The 16,963-nt window shown below is 28.4% G+C and overlaps 1 protein-coding gene across 9 annotated transcripts; it reads left to right on the top strand.

The window, feature by feature from the left end:
• The first annotated feature begins 6,571 nt into the window (after window positions 1-6,571).
• LOC100815814 (MADS-box protein SVP) lies at window positions 6,572-16,957 on the top strand. Of its 9 annotated transcripts, none has more exons than XM_041017991.1 (9): window positions 6,572-6,719; window positions 7,298-7,483; window positions 8,856-8,931; window positions 11,926-11,987; window positions 12,084-12,183; window positions 12,423-12,464; window positions 15,297-15,335; window positions 15,458-15,561; window positions 16,644-16,957. In XM_041017991.1, exons 2-9 carry the CDS (start codon window positions 7,302-7,304, stop codon window positions 16,651-16,653), a joined length of 615 nt encoding a protein of 204 aa, XP_040873925.1. In that variant the 5' UTR covers window positions 6,572-6,719; window positions 7,298-7,301; the 3' UTR covers window positions 16,654-16,957. The 9 variants fall into 9 exon arrangements, with proteins under 9 accessions (XP_040873925.1, XP_006584958.1, XP_040873927.1 ...); XM_006584895.3 differs by having other exon boundaries at window positions 6,573-6,719; window positions 15,297-15,338; XM_041017993.1 differs by having other exon boundaries at window positions 6,575-6,687.
• The last annotated feature ends 6 nt before the right edge of the window (window positions 16,958-16,963 follow it).

Below are 16,963 nucleotides of genomic sequence, written 5' to 3'. Positions count from 1 at the left end.
GAAAAGTTGTTTTGGTTGTGTATTACTCCTAAATACACAGTAAAAACAAGTTCTCTTTGCATCATGGAGTACAAGAAAAAAAAAAGTTCTCAAACTTGCAGTGGAGCTTAATAATAATTGAAATGGAGCTTGAACCTGTAGTGAGGATGTAAAAATGGGAGCAAATGAGAGGGAGAAGGGGTAGGGAAAATTTTTGAAGGAGAAAGGAGGGTAGGGGAAAGGGTGGGATATTTTGGTCTTTTTAGATACTAAAAGAAAAAGGGGAGTGAGAAGAGATAAATGGAGAGTGAGAATATAAATGCCCGAGGAAATGTCATTTTTTCCCTATCTATCTACAAAAGGAAATCTGAAGGCCAGAGTTAATTACACCTGTCTATTTTGTAAATGTACCTCCTTTTTTTCCTATTTCAATATTATTTCCTCATTGTCCTTCTTACCTATTTCTAATTTCAAATTATTTTCCTCTGTGTAATTGCATAATCCATTTTCTCATGATTAGAGTTTGTTTGATTTAGAGGAAATAAATAAATAAAAAGAAATAAAAAATAAAATAAAAATATAATATAATAAATATAGATCCCTCAAAATAAAATACAAAATTTATCATATATATTATTTTTCTCCTTAAAAAAAAACATCCATAGTTCCGCCAAATCACACAAAAACTATAACGAAGACTACCCGTCCCAGTAAGGTTTAAAATTCACTGAAAATCTGAAATCATACATATCCTATGAAGATTCTATTCCGTACCAACATTTTCTGATTTTCGCAGTGTGTCATTCTGAATCTGAACGATGCATGGACTTGGGAACCGCTATTTTTAGAAAATAATAAATATATGCTTTTTCTTTATAAAGAATAAAACTTGGAAATTATTATTATCTACATATTTCTTGTGTTACTTTTCAATTAGTTATGATTAGAAATTTATCACGGTAACCGGTATGACAAATGTTAGGCTTCTAACGTGAAATACTAATTCTAATTATAGAGCAACAACAAAAATAGTTTTAAAAATTGTATTCAAGTTTTAACTTTCTTTAAAACACAGCCAAATATCCTAAAAAAATCAGCCAGAGAGTTTGTATAAAACTTATTAACCTTGATATACAAATACTTAAACAAAAATGAATAAATACTTAAACTAAAAATGATCTATATATTTAATCAAGCATACCAGTTTATTATTTTCTTTAATTCAACTCGTTTTACTAGATTTTTAGGTTAAACTAATCAAAATATATTTTTTAAACCTTATTAAAATAAACTTAATTAAGCGACCAACTCTGTATAATAGTTGTTTTTTTAAAAAAAAACTCTATTATAATAATTTCACTCCCCGTGTCTTGATTACTTATGAGATAAACATAAACTTACATAATCTGTTATTGTCCAATAAATATTTAATACACCTTCTTTTATTTACCTTACTATGTGTTTATTATTTACTCTCCTTTTTTTTTGTCAGCAAAATAATATTTCATTATGAAAAAGGAAATATGATACCCTGCCCATACAGCCATATAAACAAGCTATAATGTAATATCTTCTCTCTCCATTCAAGTAAGCCATTTACGTACGGACCAACTTAGTAGTTTCACAATCAGAAAGAGACCACCTTCCCAGTATATATATTATTGGCCACTTCTTATTTCATATTATGATCAAAAGTTTTCAGCAAAATTAAGAAAAAAGAAGAATGCATTAACCGAGTTTAAGTCGGTTAGTTAAACCGAATGCATATATAAGTTATAAAATTTTTCATATCTGAGTTCAATTTTTGGATAAAAAGAATTAGAAAAGAAGAATATATCCCCTACAATTTTCCCAGCTGAACAGATTTGCAAACTTTAATTATTGTGCTATGCCTGTGTACGGACTAATTTATTTTTATATAAAAACATTTATTTAGGCACAAGCTAATTCCTGTATATACATGCTATTATTAGACTATGTTTTACACACCTCGACTCTCGTGAATAGTTGCGAGACTTGGCAGGAGGAGTAAGTTGAAGGACAAAGTTTCAGTCATGATGCGTGCATAGCGATAAGGCTCACGTACGGGTAAAATTTCAGTCATAGATTGCTAAGGTGGGGCTTTGCTTCTCAGAATAAAAGGATAAGTTAGGTGGGAAGAGTTAGGAAGTTTACATGAAAACTTCCAAGAAATAAAAATGGAAACATAAAGGAGTTGAATTAGAAAACTTCACGTGTTAAACGGGTATTCAATTGAAGTTATAATGCAACAATATCAGAGTATTTCATAACTCTCGTACCAAAAAACAAAACTACTACGACCAACATTTAATGTCCACAAATTATTATGTCTATTTAAAACTCACATGTTAAAAAAATCGTTATTTTATTGATGTTTGTTTATTTGGGTAGAAATGGAGTGAAAAGAAATAGGAAGAAGGTTTTAGAATTTGAGTTAGGAGTAATTGGCGTAAAATTGTTTTAGTTTAATAAAAAGATTTGAGTTTGAATGTTAAATACTGAAAATTAAGTTATATCACATAACTAATTAAGAACCTTCTTTTTATCCGAGTAGCTGAAATCTTCAATATATATAAAATATACGTATAAACTCAAAGACAGTCATTGGATTGTCCTTTTATAGGCATTATTGGGTGGATATATCAATTAATTGTAATGGAATACTTATCAGTGATTAAGAGGAGAGAGAGATAGTTAGATTTCATACTTGAGACTCATATTTATGTATATGAAAGTTTGGGTAGAAAAGTCAGCTAGACAAGGCAATTATGGTAACGCATCCCTTGTGACTTGTTCTTGGGGTTTCGTGTCCCGCACTTGGTGTGGACGTGAGTTGTTATAGTCTAGATAGACCGACTAATATACGAGTTTTTGGTCTAACTTATCTTAGTTATTTCGATATATCATTCCAGAACAGGCACCAAGACAATTCACGAACCACTTCATATCCCTTTCTTAAGAGTGTCCCAACATCTTTAATAGAAAGTAAAATTAAAACTATGAAGTCTTTGGATTGAAGCTCTTATATATTCTCTTTATAGTTCCATATCACATCCTATATTTCTTAAGGGGAGAAAAGGATTGTGAGAAACAATGTATGCTTGATAAATTAAATGCTTATCATTAAGAAGAGGTTTAATTAAGAGTTTTAGTAAATTGGTGAAAGTGAGTTAGTGAGTGGTCTACACATTTTTTATATGAAAATGTGATATTCTAAATGGTTACTTTTTATTTTTTTTATCCCTTTTAATATCTATATATAGCAAAATATAGTTTATATTTTACTATCATTGGTGAATTTATTTAATTATTAAAATATTATGATTATAGGAAAATGATGCAATTAAACTTAATATGTGAATATGTTTTATTTTATTTTTATTCTTTTAACCGATATATATATATTCTTATTCTTATTCTTATTTTTTTAGAATCCAAGAAAACAGAGGATATATAATATATGATATAATGAGTATCAACTTATACCTAGAAGGGTTGATTTAGTTAGTTGAGTATGATGCATAAATGTTATAAATTTTGTGATCGATATCATTAGATAGATGAAAAAAAATAAGGATTATCTAATCTATAAACACAGCACCACGAAAACATTTGTATGAATTATGATGCAATTAGACAGTGTATGCACAGCCTACCAAAAAAATAAAGATTCCCTTGCAGCTCCTATACGAAAAAAAGTAGAGCAAGCAAGAATAAACATATTTTTTTGTTATTGATAAAATATATATTCTGAGTTTAATAGGCATGGATTATCAAAAATGTAAAAGCTTTATTAATAAAGTCAACCAATTAAAAAATATCTTTTGTATAATTTTTAAAATATTTATTATAAAAATTAACAAATATGTCATTTATTTTATGAGTGAATGACAATATAATGTTTTTACACTATTATTACATGTATTGTTTATTTATATAGTAATATTTTTTTAAATAATCAAACAGTTTTATAAATTTCAAAATTAATTAATGTATACTTATAGATAGTTTTATTTAAAACCCTGAAATAATGATCTTATCAGAACAAATATTATGATAACCATCCTTGCCCATGAGTCCATGCCACTAATGATCTTAAAATAAATTATTTAAGCAATTTTGTATCCCTTCGATCTTCTTCGTCTGTCAACCTAATATATGCATAAAATTTTTACGTCAACTACAAAATAATGTCAAAATCTGGCTTTAAATTTTAGGCTTAATTGCATGACACACCCTTCCCCCACTCTTGGGTTTGTCCAATCTTATTTAATACTACATTTTGAACGAGTCAATTATTCGTTTACTCAATAACCTTCAAATTCCTTGAGATATATGTACCTTCGGCTCAAGCCTATACGATTGTGCATAGAACATTCCCTTGATTCCCATCATAGAGTAGTGTAGTGGCTGTATATACATGGTAATGCAGATAATTTTTTTCAAAAAGTTAATTATTTTACTTGAATAAATATTTTTTTCTTTCATAAAAAAATAAATATTGTTCTCACAACATAATTTTTTAATAAGATTTATAACATATAAAAAAATAAATTAATACTAATTTTACTCGTATTATTATTTTAAATTTTTATCATATTTTTGATAAAATTTGTATAATCTTTTATTTGAGAAAATATTAAATTATTTTTTATCCCACTGAATTTTTTTGAATCCACCGCTAGAGCAGTGTATAAAAAATGTCTCAATATCTAGTCATCACAAAATATCGTGTAGCGGAATGACTGTATTCAACACGTACATATCACTGAGAACTGGGCTAGCATCAACATCACTTAATTAATTGTTAATTTAAACGAAGTGACACCAAAGTAAGGTTGTTCAGTGGTACTCAATTTGAGACTAAGCATGGGAAGTGGGGTTTTTACATGGTATTGTAATGCCAAATGATCTTATTTCTTTTCCATAAAATATATAAATTTAATTGAATAAAACACTGCTGCTCTTTTTTTTATAACATTATGTTTATAATATTTTAGATAATAATTAGTGTCACTGGATACATTCTTAATCATTAGAAACAAATGATAGGTTAAGAATAAATTTAGATTCAGAAAGCATATATTTAATAAAATATAAAAACTGTAAATTTATAAAAATAAAAAGGATATATTATAAAAAGGTAAAATTTACTTCATCCAATATGAAGGTCATTCTTATGTGTTATATTTTTATTAGTAAATATGAGTAAACTAATTCATAAAGTAACAACATAACGTTAAATAGTCATTATTTTTAATGAATTTAATTAAAACATAAAAGTTAATTATTAAAACATAAACTCATTCTTATTTCTTTAGTAAAACATAAAGTAAAGTATATGAAAAAATTACATTTTTATTGAATAGCATAGGGCAAATAAATTTATAAAAAGTTATAATTATGATAATTTGGAATTAATTAATGAATAAAAAACTTGTGGGTATAGGGTCTGCTACGAATGAAAACCTGCATAGGGGACCAGGGCGAGTGAGAAAGGTAGTACGAGGGTAGGGTAGTGAGTACGAGGGTACATCAGTATTCAGTTGTCATTATCGTGGCCTCGACTCTAGATGGCTACCTGTACGGACACCAATCAACGAGGCTTGTGGGAAATCAAAAAGACTAAAACCAATTAAATAAATCGGTTCTACTTTAGGAAAATAATACTAATATCATTTACTTTTACTTTTCCCGACCATAATATATTAATAATAATGTCATTTTTAGTATTATGAAAAAGAAAACATGGAGGCTAAAAAGGATATCATTAAAAAAATCTCATGTTAAATTATGATTTTTTACTGTCAAGTTGTATTGCTATACTCTATCTTAGCTGGTTGAATAAGATTATGTTGTTACTGTGTGATTCAAGTTACACAAAGTTATTACTACAATTTGCAGTATATTCAGAAAAAGAAAATTGAGAATAAAGAAATCATGTTTAATACATAAAAATTATTTAAAAATTGCATCTAAAATATAAAAAAAATTGTATATAAATCGTCAAATATGTTATTAGTTAAAAGGACTTGTTAACAAATATTCTTAGAACACTAGTTAAGAAATTTTAAAAAAATAATATGTAAATCATACTAAAATGTAAAAAAAGAAATTATGCGAAAAACAATTGTGTACATCCATTAAAAAAATATTTTAAATTTCTTAATTAATATCCTAAAAATATTGATTATTATTTATCATTAGTTAATACGTGTTTGGATTCTTATTTGTAATCCACATTCAATGGCACGTCCAAAATAACTATCTGTTGCTTGGGTGATGTATGTGTGTATAACCCCAATAAAAGGGAATTCAAACATTCAGTTGGTGATCTTAATTTGAAGTTTGAGTTACATAATCGTCTCAAATACTGGATAAAAAGTTTTACTTTGAGTTTAAATTTTGAGTATATATTTGCATTAAGTAAGAGTTCTATCCCATGGAATAATCAATTTTAGTTCTCTAAAGGAGAGGTGGCAGCTCATAAGATACACATGGCAATAAAAGAAAATAATAACAAAAGAGAGGAAACAGAAATTTAATAGTTGTAGTACAGAGGGGCAGCAACTTGACCATAAAAGGCATAAGCGTGTTACCCCACATCCACATCAAATTGTATCCGATATATATCTATCTCGCTCACTTGTGCATTCCTAACACCCATTTCAGGAAGCCCAGGCATTGGTGGGTTCTTACCCTTTATTATTATTATTATTGTAAGTTCCGCTTTCAACCTTTTTCGTTTTAGAACAACTGCGTTATCTTCAAGTTTTCCATTTTCTGCTATACCCAACGACTCCTTGGTCCCAGATTCTTTTCCAAGAGACCTATTTCTTATTTTCTTTTGCTATTTCGAGAAACTGGTTGGTTCTTTTTTTTTTTGTTCTCTCTCTCTATATATACCTCCCACTTTCCATATATACATATGATATATATGAAATATTTTTTTTCTTTTAACAAAAGCAAATTAGATTCCTAGGTGAGTGCAGTTTTAGGTACTGACGAAAAATAACTGGTCATGTTTTTTTTTTTTTTTTTTTTATCTCATTTTGTTTAAGAAGCTATGGAGTGGTCTAAATTTGTTCACTAGTTAATTCCTTCTTCCTGGAGCATCCTAGTCGTACATGATTTCATCTTGATCTATGTCGTTAAGAATTATCAATGTTAATTTTCTCTATTTCATGTTAAATCTGTTGGATTTACTTCATATAATGTATATATATCTGGAGAAATTGCCCTTCTTTTCTTTATTTCTTAGATGCAATGGTTTGGATGATGATTTTTGTTGAAATAGGGAGATGACTAGAAAGAGGATACAGATCAAGAAAATCGACAACATCAGTTCCAGGCAAGTGACTTTCTCCAAGAGAAGGAAAGGGCTTTTCAAGAAGGCTCAGGAATTGTCAACCCTTTGTGATGCAGACATAGCTCTCATTGTTTTTTCTGCAACTAGCAAGCTCTTTGAGTATGCCAGTTCAAGGTATATATTTTCATATCACTATCTTCCTTTCTTTTCTGTATTTTCTTCTGTGGAAGGAAACTTATAACCTGATGCCCAGGTCTTTTTATTCAAGTGTTAATTATTATTATGCTTCTTTGTCTTTCCTTAATTCCTTATTTTATGGACTAAAATGGAAAGAGAAAAGACTGATTTAATGTATATGCATGATAATAATGACTGACTGACTGACTCAGGAGTTCAGGAGAGAGTCATGGATTTTTCTGAACTCATTGCCCATGTCTATATGCTACTATTTTCATTTATGATTTTCTATATTTTCAAATTCTTTTTTATATTTAAATTGTTGGTGTTGGTAATGATAGTGGTACCAACAAATTTCTCTCTCTTTACAACAGTGGAGTACTATCTCTTTAAACATTAAAATTTGTCAAAATGGATTCTCCATATACACTGTTGTAAATAGTATTTGTGCAACTTTCTGTTTTCTTAAACTAGTTAATATTTGAGCAATAGGTGTGAAAAACTTCTGCAAGGAACTTTATGCTGCAAAAGTTGAAACTCCATTCTGCATTTTGCTTGCATTTCTCAACATTTTTACTTTAAAGCAAAATGCATGCGCGTTTAGAAATTAGCTTTCTATCAACATGATCGACCAAGGTCTAAAGAGTAATCTTATTGGAAATATTTCAAATGTACTTTGATTTCATGACTATCTCTCCTGAAATGCTTGACCAAAGAAAGTAATATGAGAAATCCTTTAAGTACTCTGTAAGATTGACTACTTTTATCAAATCATGCAACATGCATGATATTTTCCAAATTGTATCACACACTTGCTTTTTTACGCAGAATACCTGACGTTAACACTTAATAATACTTATATTTTATAGCATTTCACTTCTCAGGCTTTAGTTCGATCTTTATCTAAAGGCAACACATTAGCTAGGCTTGATATAAACCGTAAGGACGTGTTTGGTTTGATAGAGTGACCTTTGATAGAATAAAATATTAATTCCCTTTTTATCACATTCTACTCCCTTCAACTGATTAGGATTCAAACTTTCATGATTTTATTTATCTTATGAACGAAGTAGACACATAATACGAAATAAAATGAATGCTTATATAATTTATGTAATCTTCTTCAATCAAGAAAAATCAAATTTGATTGACTGGTTTTAATACAAGGGTCAATGGTTTCTAGGCAATATATATATATATATATATATATGAAGTTCTTATAGATATTAATATTGTTGATCACCTAAAAATGAGCTATATAACAGCAATGATATGAAGTTTTAAATTTTATGAGCATCATTGATTCAAAGGAAAGCAGAAGAAAAATTGAATAATTTAAATCTAAGTACAATGTGTTTTTTGTTTTCAGTATGCATCAAGTAATTGAAAGGCGCGATAGCCATTCAGCAATGAATAGACTGGATCGCCCCTCAATTGAGCTGCAGGTTAGCGATAATAACTTCAACTTGCTATTTTATATATAAATTGATTGATGTGTTATTGAGTGAAAAGTTTCTATATAGCATTCACTCTTACGTCTCTATAGACACTAAAACAAAAGTTAACTACCTCGTGTGGTTGGTTTTAGGCTTTTAGCTGTAAATAAATAACACAAGATGTGCAGGTAGGCAAAAGCTGATATATTAGGAATTTCTTTGAAGCAAATACCCAATTTTATGATAAATTTAACATAGGGTATATTAATTAATCGAATCCTTGATGATAAAAAAGTCTACATTGGAAAAATCACTAATATAAGTCTTTTTTTTAAAAAAAACGGGACACATTAGTTACTAAAAGGGACTAATATATATAGCTTGCCTTTTCGAATTTGAAAGATTAAAATGGGATTTTTAACGTGTTCACCGGTAAACTTTTTAGGGGTCGAATTAGATTATTTTTTTTAATTTGATAAGCCAAAATAGATTAAGAGAAGCATAAAGGGAAGTATAGACCGAAAACCTCCTAAAGACCTTGGTTTATACAATCCAAAAGACTAATACATTAATATATAAGACAAAGCTATATATGCTCGCTGCATTTTTTGTGAATCCAAATTAAGGACTAGTACACTAATTTTTCTAGCTTAATTTCTATTTAAAGAAATAGTTATCTTAGGAATGCACATTAATTACGTACAAAAAACAATCAAATATAAAGATAGCTTCAAATTATACAATATTATAATTTTACCTTGAGTTTTGAGTTTTCACATCCACTGATCCACACATTTATCTAAAAATGTCCTCCAATCTTCCGGCTCGGGTTATATTGCCTACATGTCCTTTTGACTGATGCTCAATATCTCCTTTTGCTCTATGTTTATCTTGGAAAGTTCTGAACTCTGTAGGAACTTAGCTTTCTTTAATTACAAATATCATATTGAAAAAGGTAACTTATCACTTTTAAAAACCAACTGTAAAACAACATATTGTCAGTGCAATTATGTTGTCACTAATTTTTTTTTAGAGAAATCATGTTATTTGCATACTCTATATCTGCCTAGGAAAATGATGATCTTATACTCCATTTTTGGGTGTAAGGGTAGATGGAAGAAAGAGATAAAAAAAAATGAGAAAAAGTGATAAACGTAATAAATGAGAAATAAAGACATGGGAAAAAAAAGGATGAAAATAAGATGAAAGAGAAACTAAAATGTATGATAACTTTCATCTTCCTAAATGTTGCTTTTGAAAGGACTCGTCACTTCAAATTATTTTTGGTCATTGGCTAACTTTGACAAACAAAGATTCCAGTGTCACTAACAAGTTTTGCTATGTTGGGACCAATTGGTTAACCCTTTCTGTTCCGGTTGTACCTAATCAAATTCATTAATACAATGATGTATCTATACTTGTCTCCTTCATGTAATTCAAAATTTCAATTAAAGAAGTCAAGTGATTTGGATTGTTTCTCGGTTTTTTGTGCCAAAAAGCTAATAGACAATATCCTAAGGTTGTGTTTCAACATGGTTATTGCAAATTATAAATCACCAAAATCACTGGCTAAGTACTATGGAAGTAGCTTCAGAGACCATGTAGCTAGGTTCATTCTGTCAAAATATTATAATGAGTATAAGGCATAAATTTCTTGGTTCTGACTTAAATCATGGTACTTGTGATCAATTTTCCCACTACAGTGCAGAATATGTAAGGTGAAAGCTTAATTGTCATCTAAAATCTTTTCATCTACATATCATGTTATGTTAAGTGGTTTCGATAACTTTCTATATATATATATATATATATATATGTATGTATACAAAGTGATCTTGCAATAGAAATTAAGGTAAATGAATGTTTATTGCTACCACTAATTAAAGGATGAAATAAAAGAAAAATATCTGACAATCAAAGGTACAAAAAGAATCTTGGAAACGTAATGGCAGAAAAACAGTAGATTTTATAGAAAAAAAAAAGAATTTAACAAATAAATAACTTAGTCCAAATATATGTAAAAAAAGGAAGCTGAAAAGAAAGAAAAAAAAAGTAAAGAAATAAATTAATTACTAAAATCAAATAAAGTAATTTTGTTTACAAATAAAAAAGTTTCCATATAGTTAATTTCTCTTAACAAATAATTCCCTAAAATTGTTATAAAACCAAAATTCTATTTCACCAACTAGAAAGCAAGGGAACTCACGATTCCATTTTTTTAACAAGACTAGTACCCAAGCATAGTTTTCAACTACAATCACACTAATTAGGTTGAAAATAAGTTTACACCCATGACCAATTTTTACATACAAAAGGGATACTAATCTACTAATTAATTTACCATGGTGATTTAAATAAGCAAAATACTTTATTATCATTAAATTAAGTGAATTGACAATAATGACGTACATGTATGTTCTATTCTAGCATAGTTTTACATTAAAAGCCAATAGCCTAATACATAAATCCAAAAACAAACTTACACACGATATTGTGTTTTGAACAGCAAAAATGCTATAGTTAATTGGCTGGGAGTACAAGAGGTTAGAGGTACTCATCATTCGTACAGCCAGCACAATCTTTAGAGTGTGAGCTTGGAAGTGTTGACAAACTTGAGAATGATCCTGAGGGTTGAGAAAAAAAGAGAGGGATACATGGTTGGAGAGCTTGATGAAGAAAAAGGAGACTTTGGTTGAAACTGCAGTTGTCATACTAATATTCTAGTTATGGCATGGATGGTGTTTCCTTTTAGACTCAGCTCAAATTGATCTAATTATATCAAGAAAGTCTAATTCAGTTGATTGGATAAGATGTGTGAGTTATTATAAGCTGTTATCTGTTTTTAATTCTTATAAATTAAAAAAATAATCTAATTATCTCATGACCGCATGCAATTAAAAAATGGAAAAATACAAAAAGAAAGTATGTGTTAACTGTCATTAATTGTATAATAACAAATGGAAAGTCATAACAGTTAATGATTATTTTGAAATTTATGCACAGATTGAGAATGACTCCAATGAAATCCTGCGCAAGAAAGTAGAAGATAAGAACCGTGAGCTGAGGTATACATGCACTGCACAAAGCTAGCACTTTCATATGTTGCATAATAAAAAATACTACTATATCACTAAGACGTGGTTTTTCCACATTTAACACAGGCAGATGAATGGGGAAGATCTGCAAGGATTGACATTACAAGAACTGCATAAACTAGAGGAACACCTTAAAAGAGGTTTGATCAATGTTTCAAAAGTAAAGGTTTGTGCCCTATGACCAATGATGCTCACAGTTCAGTAGTTTATTTCCTTTTGCCATTTTTTTAGAGGGCAAAATGAAGATATATATTACTATTGTGTAGTAGTTCATTTCTCACAAGGGATTAAATCTAGAACTAGAACCTATGCATGCAATGTTGCAACCTTCTCCTTTTGATCAGTTATGATTGTGGGGAAAGAATACTTATATGCTTCTGATCGACATACTATTATGTGTTTTAGGATGAAAAACTTATGCAAGAGATCAGCACGCTTAAGAGAAAGGTAAAAACTAAACTAAATCTCACATTTAAAATCTCATATACTCTGTCGTTATCATATTATTATTTTTTAAAAGGCAGTTATTATTATTATTTTATTTTTTTGAAAGGGTTATTATTATTATTATTATTATTATATTTACGGTTTAATGAAATTCATCCATTGATACCATAGTTTTTTGTTGTTTTTGCTGTTCTTCTATGTGTCAGTTTGTATCCAACTTCTTGTTGCTGGATTATGGCGGTCCAGCTTTCTTTTCTTATTGGAAATTTTTAATTTTAATACTAAACCTCAACCAAATTTTGGTGCTGATTGGAGAGGAAAAAAGAAGGAAAAAAAGATAAAGAAAGTAAATGATAAATATAATAAGTGAAATATGATAGGAAAGAAAGAGAGATTAAAAAAAATGGAGTAGAAGAGATGATTAGGATTTCACAGATCACTCTAGCAAAATTTTCATGTAGCCAAAATCCTGTGAGATCTGAGCCAATTGATTGATCATTGTATAATAAAGGAGAGATAATACAACCATTGGTCCTAATTTTAGCTAAAGAGAAAAGCTTGAAGCTTGGAAAGAAAAGAGAGGATTAATGCTTGAAATGAGATGGAAAACTAGTTTATATTTATACTAAGCCATTTTCTTATATATGAAACAAATAATTCTATATCTCCTTACAATATCTTTTGAATAATAAGTATAATTTGTGTCTCTAAGCTAGATGATGACTTCTTCTTTCTATAACAAAGGTTCATAACTTTCTTAAAAAATAACATTTGGCAGTCAAGATACATCTCTTGGAATGCACTTCTTGAAATTTTTTTATTGATTTTCAAATAAATTAATATTAAATATATTTATATTTTTATAGTAAAATACTATAGATTTGTATAGGAAGATAATTATTATCCAAACAAAGAAAAAGAATGTCAACCGTAGCTGCTGAATTGTCAGCTGTCATACGTTTTGTCTGTCTCGAACCCAACATATGTGCACAGATCATATCAAATGCGTCAAATTGATGTTGAAAAAAGAAACATATATTTTCAACTAATTATTTGTCTTCTAAAAGTAAAATACAATTTTTTTAATTATTAATTACATAAATAGGGCGATAGAATAATATTTTTCTTTATAAAAGAATTAGACTGCAGTTAATAAATGTAGTTCAATTTACAACATAAATGTTATGTTTGATTGGATGGAAGAAAAATAGGAAAAGAAGAAAAAGTTTAAAAGTTAAATTGGAAAGAAAATAACAGGAAGAAAAAATTTAAATTTTTGCATTTACAAAAATAATTTTTTCTTTCATTTTCTTTTCAAATAAGTAGAAGAAAATGTTTTGTTAACCGTGATTTCTTTCTTCTCATTTTCTCTCCTACCAAAGGAACCATTAAAGTTTGTATGACAGAACTTAAATTTAATTTCTATATAATACATTAGTGAGAGTATTGAGGAGTTTTACATGTAACTAAGTGTTTTACAGGTGATTAATTAGTTCAATGTATAATATATTGGTGAGAGTGATAAATTTTATGTGTAGTTATAACGTAAAAAAATAGAATATAATTATAAATTGATTTAAATATTTCAATGAAATAGTAAATATAAGAATTATTGAAAAATATACTATAAAAACATTCATTAAATAAGTGTATATCATATAAACGGTTGTTGAAGTAAATTAAACATAGCTTATAGACATATCACAAATTGTTTGATGTAAATAAATTCTTTCTAAATTTAACATGAAAAGACAGTAGTACTACTGTCAACAACCAAACTAGACTCAACAGACACAACATACATATAGTATTCTCATCACAAACAATGACAAAATCTTTTTGTAGTAGCGGTGGTAACACGATCTTATTATCATTATATCTTTCTTTTGCTTGCTCTTGTTCTCCTTTTTCAAATGATAGAATACTTCATAATTAACGTGTCTTTCTGTTATCACAATGATTGCATTCAAGATTTTTTTGTAAGGACGTGAATTTGCTTCTATTTTGGCCTCTTCCTTTACTATCTTACCCTTGATCTTTGTGTTTGTTTCTCCTCCTATTTTCAGTAACCAAAACCTCTTACATAAAAAAAAATGTCTGTAGAGTTTTCCTACGAACATTTTTATCAAAAAAAAAAAAAAATAGCAGATTTAACATGCATTATCCATGTTACAACAACATCATATTTGAATTCAGGTGTCATCCCTGAATATAATGATTAATGACATGATAAACAGTTTTTTTAAGTATAGATTTAACTAGATATATAGTTTTATGTGTGAGAATTGAGAATATATTCTTACATGAACAAAGTATTGCCCATTCAAATGTTAATTCTAATAAGAAATAACATGCATGCTTAAGAGAGATTCTATCAACAGACATAAAAGATCTATGCATGGAAGAAGTAGTGCTGCATATGTTTGATATAATTGTTTCATCGTGAAGATCCAAGGAACTTGTTGTATAGCATTGTATAATCCAAAGAAAAGCTGATATATCAAGTGCTGGAAGAATTTATTTTTCTAGCATACTAACAAAACTAATTAAACCTAAAATATTTCATTTATTTATGTCTACATTATGTGGGTCGGGGTCTAGTTTCAATGAATTTATGTAGTTCTGATTAAATAATAAGGAATGTTGTGAAAGAAAATAGGCCAATTGGTAGGTGGCTCTCATAATTTATCTGAGATATAATACCCAAATGAGTGAATTTTTATTTTATTTTTGTATATAATGAAGTTAAAGAGAAGATACAACCTGTTGCTGCATTCTTTTTATTAACTTAGCACTGATCTGTTACAATGTTTGATTATGTTGCCCATACAGGGAGTGGAACTAATGGAGGAAAACCAAAGACTGAAACAGGTGGTAAGCTTTTCAAATTAACTCGTGCTTATTTAATAGTATTTGTAGACAACTATACATGTGCTCAAGAGGGAAATATATATTCTGAGTATCGTAATGGAATTAATACATGTAAATTTTAGGTACCGAGCCTTATCCATGTACATAGGCAATCATCGGAATCCATTCTTAGCAATTCATCTAACCTTCCTGAAGATGGTGGTAGCGACACATCTCTCAAGTTGGGGTTAGTTTACTGTAACTATCACTTGAAGCTTATGTGTGAGTGGCAGTATGCCCTATATATTGAGGGTTTGGGCTTTAATTTATTACGTAATTTTTATGAAGATCTTAAAGTTCTTCTAAGCAGGAGGACTGTAGAGGATTTTAGATATCTAAGCAATGAAAGAAAGTTCATGCCTTAATCTTTCAAAACACCTATTTTGTTTCCTCCTATGTTTTCTTTTTATTTCTTTGACCTTACAACTCCCAAATACTCCTCAACAATCGGAAGATTTTTGTCATGCCTAATTTAGATTATGAAAGGTCCAAAACCATGAGCTCATGAATATATTTGAAATTTTTAAAAGTTGATTCTTATGTAAACTGGACTTGATTTTAGAAGTGAAAGTAATGTTTTTTAACATAAAATTAACCGTTAATATTGTATAATTGATTTTAATGTGTAAAAATGCCATAATTCTATTACAATATATGTTAGTAACTATATTAGTTATGTTTGACAAAGATAATTTTTAATTTTTTTACTAACTGAAAAACTAATTTGATTGTTTGATAAGTAAGTTTTTTTTTTAGTAATTTCTAGTGTTTATTGAAATGCTACTTGAAATAGTGCCTTTAAAATATTAGTTTCTAACTTTTATTATTTTATATTTTTTTACTTTTATTTTTAATATATTTATTCATTTTTTTATTATCTTTTTAAAATAAATTATAATATTATTATTTTCTGTTATTTTATATTTTCCAGTTATTTCAATAATTAGTTTTACTAAACACTTTTAATTTAATAAATTAATTTTTTAGTTTTCAGCTTCTAACTTTTAATTATCAGTTAGCTTTTTTAAATTTTAATTAATTATTTAGTTAGTTTTGTCAACCATAGTCTTAAACTATTTTTTTATATAACTAATTCATTTTACAGTTTATTCTTTAATTTATTTGACATATATTTTCTTGGTTTTTGAAGCTTTAATCATATGTTCTTAGAAATACCAATTGATGTTCTTAGAAATTGGAGTACTATTGTGTTATCCATAGTTGTTGAAGGTTACTCATTTGAATTCATGTCTCTTTTTTGGGATACAGGTTACCTTAAGTATTCAACAAAATGTAGATTATTAGAAGTGACCGGGTTCGCTTCCTTTATATATGTTTTAAGTGTTTCACTCAAAACCAGTTGAGTCCAGTGATGTTTGCTGTTTAAAAACAACTCCTGCAAAGTAAGTAAATCCTAGGGATGAGGTTCTGCAGGCAGAATTGCATGTACTTGAATTCGTATTCTATTTTCTTTTCGTAGATTGATTCATAGGAAGTGTTATATATGCCCGAGTTAATGGTCAATGCTTTGGCCGTTTCTTACTTTCTATACTTTGTCATCATAAAAAAATTATTCTTACCTATATGTC

The sequence above is a fragment of the Glycine max genome, chromosome 8 (assembly GCF_000004515.6).
Source record: "Glycine max cultivar Williams 82 chromosome 8, Glycine_max_v4.0, whole genome shotgun sequence".
Taxonomy (NCBI): domain Eukaryota; kingdom Viridiplantae; phylum Streptophyta; class Magnoliopsida; order Fabales; family Fabaceae; genus Glycine; species Glycine max.
Note: the sequence above shows the minus strand (reverse complement) of the source record. Positions and strands in the feature narration are given on the sequence as shown.

Excerpts from the sequence above, each read along its gene's own strand:
- LOC100815814 (XM_006584893.4), top strand. Across the intron at positions 8,932-11,925 it reads GCCCCTCAATTGAGCTGCAG|ATTGAGAATGACTCCAATGA; the intron begins GTTAGCGATAAT and ends ATTTATGCACAG. Across the intron at positions 12,465-15,296 it reads TCAGCACGCTTAAGAGAAAG|GGAGTGGAACTAATGGAGGA; the intron begins GTAAAAACTAAA and ends TTGCCCATACAG.